This window comes from Myzus persicae, unplaced genomic scaffold (assembly GCF_001856785.1).
Source record: "Myzus persicae strain clone G006 unplaced genomic scaffold, MPER_G0061.0, whole genome shotgun sequence".
Taxonomy (NCBI): Eukaryota; Metazoa; Arthropoda; class Insecta; order Hemiptera; family Aphididae; genus Myzus; species Myzus persicae.
The window spans coordinates 536303-556279 of NW_019103412.1; the positions used below are offsets into that span (position 1 = coordinate 536303).

A 19977-nucleotide genomic window follows, 5' to 3' on the forward strand; every position below is an offset into this window, starting at 1 on the left:
GCTTTAAAACGGTATATAATTCTTAATTATTCATTGTTCAACTGAATGACAAAAATCCCGAAATTGCTTCTCACACATAAACATTTCAACTGAGAAAAAAATTGATTTATTGTTTACAATACCTTTATGCTCAACTGCGATTTGAAACTGATCCGAAATTGTGTCGTATTTAAAACAGTATATTGGTGTACATACAAACATATTAGACTTAACTTCATACAAATTTTAGAGATCGATTTATATTTTGTGTTTAAAAAAACAAAGCATTGAACACGATAAATGTTTTAATTTTAAAATCTTACAAAGATCTCTTATTTATTTGGAATAAAAATATTAATTAGGCACTCGTGACCATTTATTAGCATTATCTTTTAACTAAGTTTATTGCAACCAAGCAGTATGGGTTGCATGTCATTAGAGCCTGACACGAGAGTGAAATATAAAATAATTTTCACTTATTATTATTCCCCACTCTCTCTCTCTCTCTCTCTCTCTCTCTCTCTCTCTCTCTCTGAAAAAATACATAACAATTAAAAATTAAAAAACGCATTTGTCCGATAATAATCGTCTCCACAATCACTTTGTCTACCGTTCCATTCAAAAGTCATTATCGAAGTCCTCGACATTTTTTTAGTTATTTAATGTATTATTTTATCATATATTATTATTATAATGTAGGTACAGTCAGCGTGTCCAATACCAAAAAAAAAAGGGCTATGCTTCTGTCATCATTGTCATTTGCTTACGAATGTCGTGGGACGGTGGTGGTGACGACGTTACAATATACTGCCGGACGACGAGAGCCCAGTGTGCGTGTCCAAAAACGTGTGAGGGGTGGGTCGTAGGGGGTCGTTACGGCGCGTGGGTGGATTATATATGTATGTATATTATATTCCACGGTGGTGTGAGCGCCCGCGGCGCTGCTACTCGACCATGTGGTGGGTGGGTGGGTAGTTGGATGGGTGGGTATTGGTGCGTAGGGGTATTTTGGGCGAGCGGGACAGGGCACGCGTTTCGCGGACGGGGCGTGCGCGAGGTGTTCGTCGCGTTTGATCACCGCGCGATGCGTGTTCGTCGCGAGGCGCCGAGTAAGAGCCACGGCAGTTTGTCGCCGCGCACCGCCAAACGCGTACGCCACGCCGCCGACAGCCACTGACCGCGCCGGGACCGCTCGCCGGAACAATCTACGCGCGAGAGACGCGACTCGGACATCACGTGAACCCGTCGCAGTCGTATCCGCTTGTTGCCGTCCTCGAGGCGTCACCCTGATCGCCCTCCGATGATTCGCTGAACTGATCGTCATAGACAGCTCTCACTAGTCGCCTCATCCCTTAAAACCAAACACCAACCCTCCCGACAAGACGGCACCGCCTCGTGCCACCATGAACCCGACGGCTGGCGTGCCCACCGTGCTCGAGGATGCCGCGCTGTACAGGTACGAGATGTGCCGGAACATGTCTTCCGCCAACGTCCCGTTATGCGTCAACAACACCGAATTCATCGACTACAACAACACTGACGACGAGATCCTCCAGGTATAAACGCGCGCAGACTGCGAGCTCCTGCGAATTTCCTGGCTAGGCAACCGCGCGTGCAAATTACCGTACCCTAATGTTTGCTTCTCGTGGCGTGTACCTTCTCTATGGCGTTTGACCAATTTTTTGTGGATACTTGCAGAGTCACAACCTCTGGTTGCAAACACCTCGAGGTGGTGCTACCCGACGGATGTATTTGATATCTATGAATAATATTATTACGATATTATTATTGTTATTTTTATATGTTACTGCTAATGGCGTTAGGGCTTTGTGGCTAGGTGCACTTCCATGCATAAGCCCATTATTCGAGATCGTCCAATTTAAAAAAAGCTCATCGACATTCATGTCGACTTAGACACAACCACACACAAATATCGGGATAATACATGTTCATTTTTTCGTTACACGATTGTTGCATTATACAAAGTAAATAATATAAAATCACCGACCGTCGCACGATAAAATAATATAGGGGTATAAAGACTGATGGGAAGGTTATACAGCTTAAACTCAACAATACAATAGACTATAATATAATAAGCATACCGCAGTACCGGGAAAATGAAATAGTATCTTTTTGTATAGATAATTTTTAAGGTGATTTTAGATTTTAAATGGAATTCAAATATTCTCGGTTTTTCAATATTTTTCTTCTGAGGGAACTCCCGTCATCAATTTATTGAATATTATCACACAATAATTGTCTTGGTTGAAATATTTACATTGGTTGGATGAATGAATAAACTAATAATAATATTATGTTTATCTTCGGAATTTGGATGTATAATATTATTTACCTAAATAGATTGCAGTTTTTATCATTGGACGTATTTTATTCAGCCCAAAAACATAGCACATGAGCTTCAATAATTTTTATTGCTTATTTGTTTTATACGTCGAGTCTCTAATCTAGTGTAGTCTGTGTAAAAAACCAAGACTGTTGTCCTCTCGTCGATATCTTTATGCATTATTATAACTGAGGCAGTCTTAATTTTATTGTAGTGAATTATCTATCGTGACGACGGCGTTTCCCTGATATACACAACAATATAATATCGTGTTTAGGTTATAGCAGCAGCAGGTAACACGAAGTAAACGAAAATATGACAACAGGTCGACTAACAACACGCGGTAGATTATTTTCTATATTACGTAACACATTTTTTTTCACTGATCACTCATACTATTTCACACATCCTATTTCTGTTGTATGAATACGTTTTATATTCGTTCATTTTGATTTAATTTATTGTTTTTTACTATTACTTTAAAGGTGTACAACATAGGTAGTATTTGAGAATATTTTCTATAGCACTACGACATGCCGTTATGGTACTTATCGTTTTTAGCCCCTATTGGCTCTGCAGTGTAATATTGTCTTCTCGATGCGTATTAAAACTATAAATACCTCGAAAGGTTTTGAGATGAAAAAACGAATACCTACGCGTGTTATAGCCATTGAAACATTTGCCGTACATTCATATATATATAAATATATAGGTACCTGCAACTATATTATTATTATCACAATACTTCCATTCGAAATTGTCGTTATAGACTTAGGTGATTACTTGAAAATTTTAAAGTGTAATCTCTATGAATACCACGAATTCTTTGGATTTATTAAAATGTGTACCATATAAACAGTGTTGTTTTTTATGGATACGTTACTTTGAAACGATCGTAAATTTTTAATGGTGAAAAATTATTTGCTAAGTTTTTAATTTAATTTTTATTATTCAGACTTACATAAAATGCCTGTTTAAGGTCTTGTGCATAAATGTTAGTATTTATTAATAAATAAAAAGTTCTTTTTAACATACCTAAAATATATAATTACCTATCTAATTACATTTCTATTTTCATTAAGCTACCTAATTTATTTAGTTGTTACCCTTTAATACTACTGTCTGCTCCCCATGCAATAAATAAGTGTTAATTTTATTCACATTCATGATAAATAATGATTTAATGTTCTAATAAAACACCTAATATACGATTGTGCGTTTTATTAAAACTGTATTTACTTTTATATCATAACATTTGACAAAGTAATATATCACTGTTAGTTACTATTTAAATTATTTAAAGTATTTAATATTAATTAAGTACCTATTTAAAATTCGTTTATTTTACACCCCTTTTGTATGATACAAGTTGTCAAATAAATCATACGATTTGCCAGATTTATGAAACTTAATGGAAATTAATAATAAATAATAATTCTATAATGTAACAAATGTATGGACTACATGAAAAATTGGAAACTAATAATAAGTTGTTCTACAAAAACAAAAACAAAATGATTAACTACATAATAATCATGTTTGTAATAGAATAAATCTTAAAAATAGAATTTAGTTTAACGTCAGCGATAAAGAGACAAAAAGTAGCTTAGATTAATGAATTAAATATTCACCATGAAAAAAAGCATTTGAAGATTTTGATGAATCATACATAAAAATTTCACTACAAGTTTAATATAAATAAATAAATTATTTTTTTGATTGTGATAACTGAAATTGAATCAAGTTAAAAGACTTAATATACGGGAAAAAAAACTTTACGTTAGTTCAGAAGAACATCATATTGATAGTACTTAGCTATTTACGTATACGACTCGAGAAGAATTATCAACTAATTAACAAACCAATTAACTAAACCTTGCTATCGTCAATAAGTAAGTCTTAAGAACTTTATGGATATTATTTTTTTTTTTTTCAGAGTATTTCCATTTTTTTTTTGTGCAAATTTTATTTATGACGATGTTTAAAATAATAATTACAGTAACACAATACCTAGAGTGTGGGGGGTTAATGTTTATTCAATAATATTAATATCCAAACAGTTCTTAAGTTAAGAAGTTAAAACAAATTTTTACTTCTGATCAAACAAAATAATTATTTTATAAAATCTGAAATTGAAATAAATAAATTATGAATTATGATAGAATTGGATATAGAAGATAACCATTTCAACAAAAATAAATAATATTATATTATATAATTGGGATATAATAACTACATTAACCAAATTTAAGATTCAAATGTTATTTTACTTTTCAAATGTATAATAGTATATTTTCATTCACATTGAACAATTTTTTCACAAAATAAATAAATAATTACAATAATGTAAATTTATGAAGCGTTAATGACTATGTTGTAAGAAGCAAAATAAATATGAATTTTAAAAAAAGAAGAAGTTTTTTCCGTATATTTAATAATTTGGTATATTATCAAAAATGTATTCATTCTACCATTAAATGCAAGATGCATGAATATATTATATATTTAAGTTCCATATTGAAATGATACATTGTTCATATTCAAATAATTTTAAACGGTATTGCCCACAATAACACCTGCACGGCTAATAATTGTAATCTACCAAGCTCAGTTCGATTATATAGAACGTTTCTTCGCTATATTTTAGACTTAATGGAATAATAAAATGTATGCTATAACATATAGCAACACATTAATACAACACAAACATATTAAAACTAAGAACGAAACCCATTTGTGGAAGCAATGACAATATAACAAACTATGTAGGTATGTTTAAAATTGTTAAGGAAAATCTTTATTAAAATATTGCTATAAAACAACTGTTGTATTATGATAATCTTATTGGCATTATACATTTTTGATCTGACAATATAAAACTAGAAATTAGAAAGATTCATCATGGTAAAGAAATAATGAAATATGTTTGACAATAATTTAATATCGATAGGTAGGTATTTGTATTAGGTTCGTTTTTCAAAAAAACTTAAAACACTATAAGTACTTAATACTATTATATGATCCCAATTTATTATGATATGACTATAGCTTAAAGTTTGTAATACATCGATATACTTTAATACAGTCATAAATCAATATTTCAAGTCAGTATATCCTTATACTTAAAAAAAAAAACTATCTAAAATAACTAGAGGAATTGAAAGATGAAATAAATAAAAATTAATTGATTAAATTATTTTCAAAAACACTAAGCCTAGTCTAGAAGTCTAAATCATTTTGACTACGTTATGCTTGTGATAAACATGACAGATTATACGTATATATAATAAATAAACAACTATTTTTAGTATTCATTTTGTTCTTCTACTCGCTGAATATTATAAACTATGTATAATACATACATGCGTATTACATAAGTTTCGGTACTAAAATTATTATTATATATAGATATTAGATACACATTATATAAGTGCTTAGTGCACTTATTATTATTGTTAATAAAAATATACATTTTCAATAATAATATTACATTTGCCTCAGTTCTTGGATACATATAATCTTCATTCGTCGCTGCATTAATGTCAATATTTATTTTTATTTTATAATTCTAAAATTTAAAAGGTTAGATAACTTTGATACTTAGTTATTTTTTTATATTCTTAATATGTTACTTCTAAAAATATTTCTTTTATAGCTTATATTATTTTAACAGCCCGTACTCATTTTACTGATTTTTAGATATACTCAAACAGGCACACTAACCCAAATCAATTATAGTTCTAAAAGACCTTCCTCAACCATATTTATTATACAAATATATATACCAATGAAATTTAGTATGGGCATGTAATATTTAGTCAACCTTATTGTTTTTTTTTATCTTAGTTGAATTTTTTCTAAACTTTAATACTTCTATATACACTAAAAAAAATTATAAAATTAAAAAACATTTTAATTATGCCCAACAGAATATGTTTTATAATATATATTAAAACATGGATTGAACATGTAGAGATGTCTTAAAAAATTCATAGTACCTAGTGGGTTTTTATGACTGTTATTATATATTTTGTGTCACGATATAACATCGTTAGATTATATACCATAAAATACCATATTTTTGTTTTGCATAAACTATAATGTAAAATATAAATTAACTCAACTTGTTAAATATTTATACGAACTGCTTGAGTTGAATTATAAAAGGCATAGACTTTCAAATTTATATTCTAGCACTTATGAAATTAATATTATGTATAAAATATTGTGTTACATAAACAAAATATTCAAAGTATGCTTGAGAAGTTTTGGCATTTTGTTGAATATCATATTTCGTAAGTAATACACAAATTATTGTGTAATATAAATAGTTGGTTTTTAAATTAAAAAAAAACTCACTAAAAATATATTTAAAATATTTTTATAATTTTTTGTATACTATCATATCAGTGGTAAAACAACTTTTGTAAACTTTTGTGTAATTTCCATTATTTGTCTTCTGTAATAAAATGAGGATCAACAATTTACCTAAATTTAAATAAAATTTCAAAATAACTGTTTCATTTAATACCTCCCACCACATTTATTTTATCTAACAACTGTATTTTTCAAAAATATTTTTAAATAATGTAATATCTTTAGGTTATCTATGAAGTGATAATGTCACCATTTTAAAATTATGGTTTCTTGTTGTTTTAAATCATTTAAACCTTCTTTGGGACATAAAGGGTGTTTCCTTTTAGCATGAGGTTATAAGGGTTATAAGCAACCAGTTTTTTTTCTTAAATAAATATTAGCGATTATGGTCTTAACTAAGTAAGTTTTGGTCAGACTCATTTTTTTATTTGATTATTTATCGTTGTTTTAAAACTGAAAATCACAGAATACATTAAACACACCCACCGCAGTATCAGCTGTTTTTAATGTGGTACGAGTATACTAGGAAATTATAGAGCATTAATGTTCAACATTTAAAAAATTAATCAAATTATAATTTGTGCATGAAACGTATTATAATTTACAATAATTAATTCATGTTGATGTATAAAATGACTGAACAACATTTCAACCACTTTAAAAGAATGATAGTGTCGTATTCTAAATAATTCACTTTAAAAACTTTGAGTAACCACACTTAGAATTGTATTATTGTTATATTATTTAGATCGTCAAATTATGTAAGGTTCTTAATTGAGTATTAAATATCCATATCTGTGAAATGTACTTATCTCTAATAATGGTTAAAGTTAATTGTTAAAATTGAATATGGGATTATATACATTAGCCTTATTTAGTAAGATAATTTCGATTAAAAAATGATACTCGTAGCATTGTGTGAAACTGTACATGCAGCTGTTGTCGTTATTTTAATATCGTGATTAGATGCAGGTGGATGTTCATTAGGTATACTACTTGTTGGTGTGCAGACGAGAATATTTTGGCCATTCATTTTAGAAATGTAAAGGAGTATAATTTTCTATCTTTTATACAACACGTAAAGAATACAGCAGTAATTATAAAATGTATATTCTAATTTTGGAGTCATGGTCTACACTGAAATATTTAAACGTTTAAAATTATATGTTATTTATTAATTATAACGAATTCTACATCTGTATTTCAGCCTTTAAATCCATGTTTGAGCCATTTACAGGTTGTATTGATTTGAAAGTTCTGGTCATCATAAAATATAACTGTTATGAATTTAGTAATTCAGTTTTATTCTTGTAATTCTACTGTTTTTTGGTTTGGTCTGTTTTTGAGCACGCTTCAGTTACTTGGAATTCCATCCAATTTCAGTTGATTGACAAAATAAAGGAATCAGTCGCAACCTTATATAAAAATCAGACCAAAGATGGGTCTTATGCACAACGACCGTTATCTCTTTCATTAATCTCTAGATGATAATATATTAATAGATTTATGTCTGGAAAGAATTTTTTATTTTAAATGTTGGTGTTTTTTGTTCGCATTGATGAACATGACTATGTGACTGTCAGAATATTAATGTTCATATTGAAATTCGAAAACATTTTAGATCTAACACATCTGTCAGTATTGTATAGTTTTTATGGAAAGTTGGTCGTATTTATGTAAATAATAATATGTTTACTAATATTCAGTTACTTCTGTATTATACCTAAAACCCATAAAGTTACTTAAAATGTTAAAAGTATGTTATGGTTTTGCTTATTATTTTAATATGTACTGTCTTAATCTTGCTGTTGATTTTTTTAGTATTTTACAACGAATAAACATCTCAATATCCTAACAACAGTACAGCAATCTTTTAGTGAACGATTTACAATATTTATAGATCTAAGATATAGCACCTATATTTACTCCTAATCCTTATTCTCTATAATTAAATTATACATTATTTAAAAAATATGTTATTAAAGAGTCATGTAAAATGTTAAAAATGTTAATTATTCAAACTTAAAAGATTTAGGACTTAAAACAAAAGAGACAAAATGCATTTTAATTATAATCATATGTTCACTTACTATGCCAGTTACATTTTGGGCATTAATAATAATACAGTATTATATTTAATAGTTCCTATAAAAGTAAAAACCAATACGCAGATCTTTAATAATACTTGTGAATTTTTATAACAGTGTATGATTAAATGTGTTATAATAGTTGCGACGATATAATATTCTTTGAAATATTATAATGATACATTTATATTTCCTATGAAACACAAGATGATAATATTGTAATCTATTTTTCTATTCTCCTTATATTAATTTATCTTTATATAATTGTTAGTGTTACTTTAGTTGTCTAATTTATTCTAGGCTGCGCAAGTAAATAACTCGTTAAGTTAAAGTAATATAGAATAATTTAATTGAAGTATAAAATTAAAAATCAGTTACCTTCATTTTTAAAACAAAATATTTAAAATCACAAAAACAAAAATACTTTACAAGAATAATAAAAACAATATATATTTTAACATAGGTAAGAGCAATTAATAGAAAATAAAATGAAAGGAAACCAATATTCTTTAACTGTAGATCCAACTAACAAATGCTATTAATTATTTATGTTAATTTAAAATAGTTCATGGCACTATTATTTTGATTCTCATTCAAATTCAGAAATAGTGGCATTCTACACTTTGACAATTTACAATTTAGTATTTATAATATATGGATATAAAAAATACTAATAATATTTAGATATGATTATTATCATCACTTTTTTTTTTTATAAAAAAAAAAATTAGTACAAACAAATCAAATTTTTAATTTATGAGATTTATGCAAGAAAAAAAATTGACTTTTAGTAACTATTAAATTAATTAACTGATTAAAATAACAAAACACGGGTGACTCGTAAGGTTAGAAGTTACTTTCAGAAAAGTAACTCGTTATGTAACTTGCTTAAAATAACTTAACTTTTCAACTCATTAATGCTCTCCTTTTTAGTTTATACTTTATACTTAATAATTACAGATTGTAAAATGAACTGCAATATTTTTAATTGAAAAAAGTTGAGATTATAGGTTTGTAAGCTAGAGATTGTATATACATGTAATGTGTACAGTATACATGTAGACGTAGTGTCGTAGTTTATGATGAATAATAAATAAATTAAAAATTTTCTGAGGTCATAATAATATCGTTATGTCTGACAAGTTACAAAGTTGTGTAATATAAACACAAAAACCTGGTGCACAATAAAAAAGTAAAATAATTAGCATAATACCATAATATGTCCATAATATGATATCACAAAGATGTCCATAACATTATTGAAGAAATCGTAATTGCATATAGGTATATAGTTGTATTCACTTTTATAAAATAAATAAATCCTCCTAAAATAACGTAAAATCGTTTTATTTCTTTTCATTTCGTGAAGTAGATGATGCGAATTTCCATTTCATGAAATGTATAAGAATTATTGTCCATATTATAGGTGTATGCCATCATCATACTCATTTTTACCTCAAAGATACATTTCGTGAATGGGATATACCGTTCATGAAATAACGTTTTCACTAAATGGATGTGACATATTATTATATACATATATATATTTATAGATACTAGATATATATGATATGTGATATACTTATGTATATTATTTAAAGTGGAAGCATTGAGAATATTTGTACATACATTTTTATGACGTGAAATAATATTCACTGATATCTTCAAATTTCGTAAAAGGTGAAACAAAGTGGAGGATTTATGTACGTAACTTTATTATACTAACACGATATGAACATAAATAATAAATATTACATTTTAATTATTGCACTGTTTTTATTTGGTTTTTTTTTTTATCACGGGTCTTTAATACAACAATATTAATATAAGTAAACAATATAACACTAATTCTACATGATCGGTATTAAATTATAAAATACCCACCCATCCCAATAATTGAAATGTAATCCAAAAGGTTTACGAATTAAGTATTTATTGGACACACAATACTGCGTAATATGCACATACTAATCTGCAGTGTGATTGCAGGGTGGTTATGGAATTAGAATGTATACGAATGCATTACGGAAACGTAATTTGCTTAACTGCCTCCTATTAACAACGTCGGAGAGCGTATCACAAGTTCTAATTTAAAATAGGGGTGAGTTGGTCATTTTATCCTGAGAGGGAGCGGTCTGAGGTTGAGTCAAATACGCGACAGCGATAGGTATAATGACCAGATGACTGATTAATATAATTAAACTAACAACTATAGTGATTTATGTGGTGTTTATGGGTCCCACAATATATTATTGTGATATTCTAGATACTTAATAAAGGTACCTACATAATATTACTCAACAGTTTACTGATATAACAGATATATATATATATATATATGTATATATAACTGGTGTAACGTAACAACAGCTCACGAATCGTCGTCATTCAACAAAATACTAAATAACATCTCAACTCCACCACGAGTAATTTTTATTTGCTTTGTACGTATTTTTATCTATCTAATATTTTAAGCTACCTGCAACTTTCACTTATTATTATTAAGCCTCATAAGTAATGATAAAATACATAAATACATAAATATATTTTAATAATACATAAATCAATATAATTTAAATTTAAATAATCATAATTACAAACAATAATATCATTCCTATAAATAAAAATAAAAAAATCGTTTGTATTTAATAATTCATTAGCATAGCTATAGTAAATTAAAATAAATTAATAAAAAAAAAAGTAAACAAATGCTTGTTATTTAATACATAAATAGATAAAATAGTCGTTTAATAAAGTACCTTATTAAACGACACTAACAATTATACAAAGTCATAACAAAGAAATTTATTTTCATTGTACAATGTTATTTTGTTATTTATAAATTCAAAATTAATTTTCTGTTGAGCTCTAATTACCCTTAATTCATTATTATTAGCAAAAAATGTATACAACTATTATTATTTGAATTCATTCATGTGCAAGAGTCAGTCTGCATAGCTAATACATTTTTTATGAGAGTCAAAATATTGGGGTTTGCCCAAAATGCACATGAAAAGAATCACAGTAATTTATCGTTCTCTCTAATTGTTTCACTCTTTTTTATCTCGAACACTGAATGGAAATGTTGCATCATTTTTATATTATATTTGTAGGATAATTAATTCCTTTTCACTTTATACAATTTCTAATAGTTCATCGAACAACGAATTTGGTATCAATGTTTCCCCGTGGGCTGTGAATGAATACCTGATTCTTGTGATAGAAAACATGGGCAATGCTAATTGTAATCGAATTCAGCTTTATGATGATTTGTTAATGCATTTCCATCCTATGTTTGAAGACTTTATATTTTATTTTTCTATAATAATACATTTTTTTGGACAATTATACGTTACACTAATCTCACTGTTCATATTGTTTCAATGTATTACCTAATATTTAATATTGAAACATTTTGTTAAGCTATTTGCGTGATCAGTCACCAAAGTACGATGTTAGCAGAACTGAACTAATGAAAACATGTGGAATTAATTAGTATACTGCAATGATTAGATATGGCTTTGAAGATTATGGTTTGATTTTAATAATAACTAAACATGAGTTTGCACCGATATCTTCATATTTCCCATTCTCATAAATTATAATCCTCTAAGGCAAATTCATTTGGTACCGATTGTAATATTAAATTGGATACGAAAATCAGGTTTATTTGAAGCTTTGATCGCTCGACAAAATATAGACTTTTATAATATTGTTAATGTAAATTTAATACGAAATAGAAAATAAAGTATATTTGATGTTTTAAAAAATGAAACTAAGCTTTAATTAAACATCTAATGGTACTTTGTACAAGATATTTACCTTTCTATAATTAGGTATTTTAATCAGTACTATTTTTGTACTCTTTAGTATTAAATTCTGTATGATATTATATTGAAATGGATCATTTATTCTTAAAAAGCAGTACATTAACATTATTAATTTTATTCAGAAATTTAAAAATGTAAATATTGGTAATTTCACTTTAAAAAAAAAAAATCGTATTTGAATATAAGAAACAATATTTTATTTGATACAAAATAATGTAATATTATTGTAATATAAAATATAAATACTATATTTTTGACATAAAAATAATGGTTATCAATATTGAAATAATGAATCAAATAAATGCATAAAATCACTGGAGTAGGTATATTAAATACCTTGTTACGATGTTAGTATTAATTACGTAATACGGTTGTTTGTGATTTAATTAATTAAAATTAAAATAAAAGACAATGAATTCATTTGATGAGTGTTTTTCATATTTGTAATTGTATTATTCATCGTAAATGTTTATTGATTTTCTTACTGAATCACATACATTTGATTATGCAATATTGGTTTTTGCTTCACTAAAATACAATAAATATTTCAGGCCAACTGTGCTTATTATACAGATACTCATAATAATTGATATCATACAATTAATTTTTAAAACATAACCTACAGGTACTTGAAAAGTAATTAATACTAAAATTTTAAAGACGTTAACAATCAATTGTATACTAGTATACTATAGATATAATATATTCATGTAGTGCAACACCTAAATGGCCTTTATGGTTCATTTTAATTACACTTAGTTTAAAAATTTACAAGCTCGTTTTATTTGTCAATGTTTATTTTGGTTTTTAAAATCATATTAATTTATATAACTAAAAGGAATACAATTAGAAACTTGACGAGCAGTTTTAATATAGAATGTATATCATAAATAACTACAACAGTTCTGAAGTTAGTTATTAAATAAGTACATATAATACTACTACGGTTTTCAATAATATCATAATTTTGTAGCTACTTTGATAACTTGAAATTTGTTGATAACTATGATGGTTCAAACTAGATGACTTAACTATTTTTTACACGAACTTCAGGTTTAAATTATCTTATAATCCCAAAGCAGCTAACTAGTACTTACTAATCTGTTCAAGTAAAATGGATTTATGAAAAACTATGTATTTACTTTAATAAGAATTATAAATTTACAATTAGGATATTGGATACTTGAATACAATACTACAATTATAATTAATAACACAGTCAATATATTCGTCCATGACAAATATAAAAATACTCCAGCTGTACCACAGCTTACCGAATAATATCTCATTACCAACAAGCTGGAATCATGTATATTTTACTAACCAAAAAAAAGGTGTTTATGACAATGAAAAATAAAAGAAACATAATTTTTCTTTTGTTAGTCAACATCTGTGTTTTAATTATTTATTTAATGTTTATATATATATAATATACACAGTATAGAAAAAAAAATACTGCACTTTAAATCTTTTTTTTGAGAGCTTTGTCTACTAAAAAGTTTTTTTAATGTATGTTTATATTTAAACTATTTAAATGTGGACAATATATGTAATAGTTGATTAGGGGACAATTATTTGTAACATGAAATTATCAACATGACTTCGATCTAAAAAGTATTTGATGGGTACCTATTTAGTTATTATACTTATTTATGTTAAAATTATTTTTTTTTCGTTAACTAATGCCATTATAATTTATAAAGCAGGTAATACATACTTACCCGAGTTTATGTAATGTAACATAAATATTTATCAAAATGTATATGTATAATTTTATTATTTTTTTAAAATGTTAAGAAGAGGTCATTATGTATACTGTTTATAATTTAGTTAATTCAGTTTATTTGTTGTTAAAAAGGTTTATATAATTACAAAATGCAATTTTAACAATTTAAAAAAAACATGTGTACTTGTATTACAATGACTATTGTCCTTGGCGCTGCTAAAATTGTCCCCTTGGCCTTTATCTACTTGGTAATAATTAATTATTTATTTTAATAACAGTTGTTCAAAAACTTGTGAAAGTTAAAGCTCAATACTCATTTATTTACAAAGGTAATATGTTACTTTACTGATTAAAAATGTATTCAAACAAAAACGTTTGAATCCTAAAGTAAATCATTTCACGAAAATTGTAACAACTTTAACCAAACTCTTTATTGATATAACATGATAATATTTTCTTTACTATATTTATAATTTCAGTGTAATACACCAAAATGATTCAACTAACTAACGTTTGAAATATAATCCGTTCTTTGTAAGTGTGTTATGGAATAGTTTCTTTAGACACTGAATTCACGTCCGTAAACCAAATTGTCAGTTTACATCTGTATTCAATCGTTTACATTTAAGTCGATACCACATGCACAACAATCTTCATAGCATAAATAGCTGAATTTTGATCAAAATATTTTGAATGTGTCATTGTATATAGAGAATAATAATAGGTACATTAAAATAAGTACGTAATGGTAAAAAGTTTCAAGTTTCTACGATTAATATTTGTTGATTTACAACTAAGTAATTCATATCATTGGAAAAATAATCATCCATGATTTCCCATTTTTCTTTTTATTTCCAGATTATTGAGTAAAATATTTGAGTTTTATATTTTTACCCCCCCCCCCCCCCACAAAAAAAATACCAATCCAATTTCTTACCGGAAATCACCCTCATATTTGTGTATTTGAAAATGTTACTTTACTTTACTTACTTACGTTAAAAAAAGAACAAAACTCATCAATACATTTATCGTTTTGTTTAGAATCTAAAACATTGAGGAAATTTAATAATATGTGCTTAGAAAAAACTTACAAATTATTTGGATTATGAATATATGTAATCAAATTCATTTTCTAAATAAGTAATAGGCACTAGAAACCATATATCAAACAATTTGTAATAATTATTATTTTTATATATTATGATAAACGTAAAAATTTGAAAGGTATTAAAGCCAGTCCGGATGTTTAAACTGGCGGTTACAAAGCGAACATTGTTCATAGAAAATGACTTAAGAGAATTGTGTGGTATTAATTATTTAATGGGATGGTTTGCATTATTCTGTGTATGTTTTGTTTAGAAGGTAATGGTTTCGTATCTGTAGATTTGTATCCATTAACTTACGGTTGGCATTTGTAAACTATTATTAACTTTAATTAATATTACACATTTATACTAATATTATGTTTTCGCAAGTTCATCTATCTATATTGCTATATTCGTGATGAGTTAATAGTACTACTCTACTAAAAAAAAATAATCCATTCAGTAAGCAATATAATATATAGAATTATCGAATCTTAGTGGGACAAAATGTTTTAAAATTTACAAACAGTTTAAGAAATCCATTTTAAAAATATACTATAAATCATAATATGGTAAGTTTCCATGGAAAAAAAGTTTAAATACCGCCTCTATAACTGTGATTACATACGTTTTAATTAGTTACTAAAAACCTCAAGAGTATATTATTATACGTATTATTACAATGTAATTGGCGCAAACATGTTATGGTAGAAAAAAATAAGAAGGTAAAAAAAAAGTACGGAGTAAAATAAAAGACAGTGAGGCAAATGCACTAATAAAAATGAACAGTGTGCAGATTAATTTGGGAGGTCGATGAACTACCTATCATAAACAAATGAAGGGACAATGTGTGAGTGTAGTGTTTATGTTTATTTTATGTTTATCGCGGGGGTAGTGTGCAACATGTGCTAACCGGTAAACGATATACACGAAATATAATTCAGTAACAAATATGCCGTTGCGCGTTCACCAATGACGTATAACACGAAAATGTGCACCTACCTTTGCAAATAAATGTAAAATAGGCCACTAAATTGTTTTTCCCTGGTAAGACATAAGCTGAGTGTAAGACAAACTCTGCCTATTTTTTATTATTTTCAAAATATAAAAGTATTTTTAAGATGGTTTTAATTATGTCGATACCTACACAGCCTGTTAAAAAAAAATCTGTATTTATTCATACAATAATTTAATTAATTATATGTTAGTGATATCCAAGTTATCAACATAGAAGTTATTTAATATATTTTAAAAATTGTTTAGAGTGATAAGACCATTTTACGTTTGTCATCATCGTATATTTTTTCTGACTAGGTACGTGTCACAGATAAAAAAATATTTTGTCGAAAAATGATTGAATAAGATAAATGTTTTATTAACTATATTATTATAATAGCTGCATTCACTATACTAGTGTAAACTGTCTGACGTACACATTTGAACTATTATAGCATAGACAAAAACAAATTTAATTTGAAAAAATATGAATTATTCAATATTGTTTTTAATTTTTAATTTGTGTTCAATTTACTTAAGGAGTATCACGCAATTATACTCAAAATGTTCATGCTCCCATGGATGGTGGTGGGGCAGGAATCTGAGGTTCCACTGTTTTCACATGGCCTTTTCAAATAATATTTTATTAAATAATGTTTTTCTTAGAAAAAGCTGAAAATAGAATATTGTTGTTCGTATTGAAAAAAAAATTGGTAATTTAATTTTATAATTGTTAAAAGTTGTAAAATATACGTATAGCGATAATATACGAACTCAATATTATATAACAAATACAACTTACTATTACATATTTATATAATGGTTTTAATCGTCAGTCTCAATCACGTGTTATTGACTTAGGTACATAATATGATAGTATATCATGATATTTCTATAACAAGTGAAGACGAAATCAAATAATGGGCAAAATGAAAAAAAAAATATAGTTTTATAATTAAATTTTATTAATTATAGTTTTCCTATACAATTTTGAAATAAATTTTACTATAATATGTAAACGTGTTATTAAAAACTATAGGACATTTATACAACTTCGTGACCATAAGTGTAACTAGGTCTTTCAATTCAGTGGGTTGGATATTACCAACATTTTTTTTTCATTCTCTTATGGTCATCTTTTTAGACATAAAAACTATTTTCTTGTATAAGAAGACATTAAATACATAGATTATGCTGTTTCCCATTTCTCCCCTCCCCCACCACCATATTAAAGTTTTATTTACTACACTGTTATTAACCATACTACTCTATTACGTTTTTAAAAAAATGTTCTGGTCTATACATCATATTATTGTGTATAAAATCATTACTCTACGAAAGTGTCTATCTTTAGGTGTGAAAATGTATGTGTTTTTGTGTACTAACTACTTACCTCATCCTCAATGTCTATTACTCCTTATGCGTCCACAGAGATGCTTTTCCAGGGTGAGGCTTAGTAGGTACCAGTGTACCACTATATTTTAAATTAGCAGTTTGTAGTTTTCCTCTCAGTACATAATTTTACAACCTGGGAGTGATGAACAATGCAATATTATTCTAACTGGAAAGTATATACGATGCATGGAGATATGTGTTGTGTGCTTGTGTCACACTTTTAACTTTTAAGTGCTTCACTGTCAAATTCTGATTTGTCGAACACTAATTATAAATGCTAATTCCTTGGTATTTCTAATACTAAGGATTTTATCGACTACAAACATTGTAACCAGGAGTTTGAATATTTGAATTTTAAACAAATGAAATTTTACTATATAAAGAATAGTATTGTGTTAATAAATTAATATACGAGATATATCGTGCTTAACTTAGATATTTGAATTATAAGGCTTTCAAGACGACCGTCTTAATAATGGTAAAAAGAGATCCGATGTCGCCTTAACATTGCAGGAGATATACTCTGGATATCATCTTTGACAGGATTTGGTGCCAAGCAGGTGAACTAGGGATGTAAAAACGTGTGTGATTCTTCATCTCATATATTATGGTCTTATTCGACTAGTAGAGTTTACTATTGTACATTTGTACTTTAAATATGTATGGATAAAATATTTTATACTACAAAATACAAATGTTATGGAAAAATGTTTGCATGAAAATCGAGTAAAACGTTACACATAATAATATATACGTAGATATATATCGAGATTATGTATTCTTTGTGTAGGTATACATACTCCTTTGTATAGATGTATATTTAAACGACTTGATAAAAGTAACAAATATAATATTCATAAGTTGTGGACACTACGAGAACTATGTGAGTCTATGCATTAAGTTCGTGGGACCTTTTAGTGCGAGTGAAATGAAGAAAATCATGTGAATCATGTAAAAAATAAAAAAAATCCTATTTTGATCCAAATTCACACCCGGGGCTCTATAATAAAGATATATATTTTTTCTTGGCATAGCACACTGGAATATTTATAAAAATAAAAAAACAACTGGCACTGCGAGGTGGACTTTATGCGGTCACGGCCGGTTCCGGTTCTGCTCGTGGTCGGGTCGTCCGCGGGGTAGACGGACCGCCATAATCCCCCGGACGAATCTCATAAGTCGTCTATCCGCCGTTGGAAGGACAAAAAGGGACTAATATAACGCGGGCGCATATGTAGGTACGGAATTATATTAAAAATCTTTAAAACGGTATATATTTATTTCTGGAATATAGAGTTTCGAAATAAAAAAAAAATACCTCTGTAATTGTTGAATTAACAACGATTTGAATACAATAATAACAATAAACCCATTAAAAAAATTATTTATCCTGGTATTTAAAAAAAAATAACAAAAAAAATAGCTCGTATTGGCGTGTGGTTGCGCACGGGTGTAGCTTTTATTATGTTTGAAACCTACGCATTTCCGAGTACCAAAAAACGGCCAATATTCGGCCAAGGCCTTCGCTCACGCTTTTGTGCTGTTGATTTCTCGAAAACCGTTGATTCGGTTAAAAACGACGTATAACAGACAATGGTTTCTTCTATTCGAATGTTTTCGAGCGCTTGACTATTTTTCAGACAAATAAAAAACTGAATCTAACATAACAGCTATAGTCATAAAATATTTTATTTTTAATTCTAATATTTTCTCATCATTATATATAGAATAAAAAAATAACTTATGTCTATAAATTTATCATAGAAATCATCCATACCTCCCTCCTACAATATAATCATACCTCATAAAGTGGTGTCGGACATTGTAATCATGGCCCGAGCAATATAGACCAATCATTATATGGTGTTTTATCATAACAATTCCCTTTAACACTTACCCGAGGCGACAAAAACATTACTTCGCCGTAGCATAGTCAGGATTTTGCTTTGGGACTAATAATATATGTTATACAGGGAAAAGCTAACTAGGAACCATCATAAATTCATAATTGTATCATGCTAATGCCTCGGGCGTTTCACAGTTTAGACTTTTGCTGTAACATTCATACAAATTACAATTTTAATACTGTGCACTTACATCTCACGTCGTACGTCCACAGGACATTGAAAGCATTTTCACATTTTCCAGAAATTTT

General features: G+C 27.7%; 1 protein-coding gene across 1 annotated transcript in view; it reads left to right on the forward strand.

The window, feature by feature from the left end:
* Positions 1–1088: 1088 nt before the first annotated feature.
* Positions 1089–19977, forward strand: part of LOC111034429 (allatostatin-A receptor-like) — a 187243-nt gene continuing 168354 nt past the window's right edge. Inside the window, exon 1 of the mRNA XM_022315679.1 lies at positions 1089–1535. Coding sequence (XP_022171371.1) covers positions 1383–1535 — 153 coding nt within the window. The 5' untranslated portion in view covers positions 1089–1382. The remainder of the gene's footprint in view (positions 1536–19977) is intronic.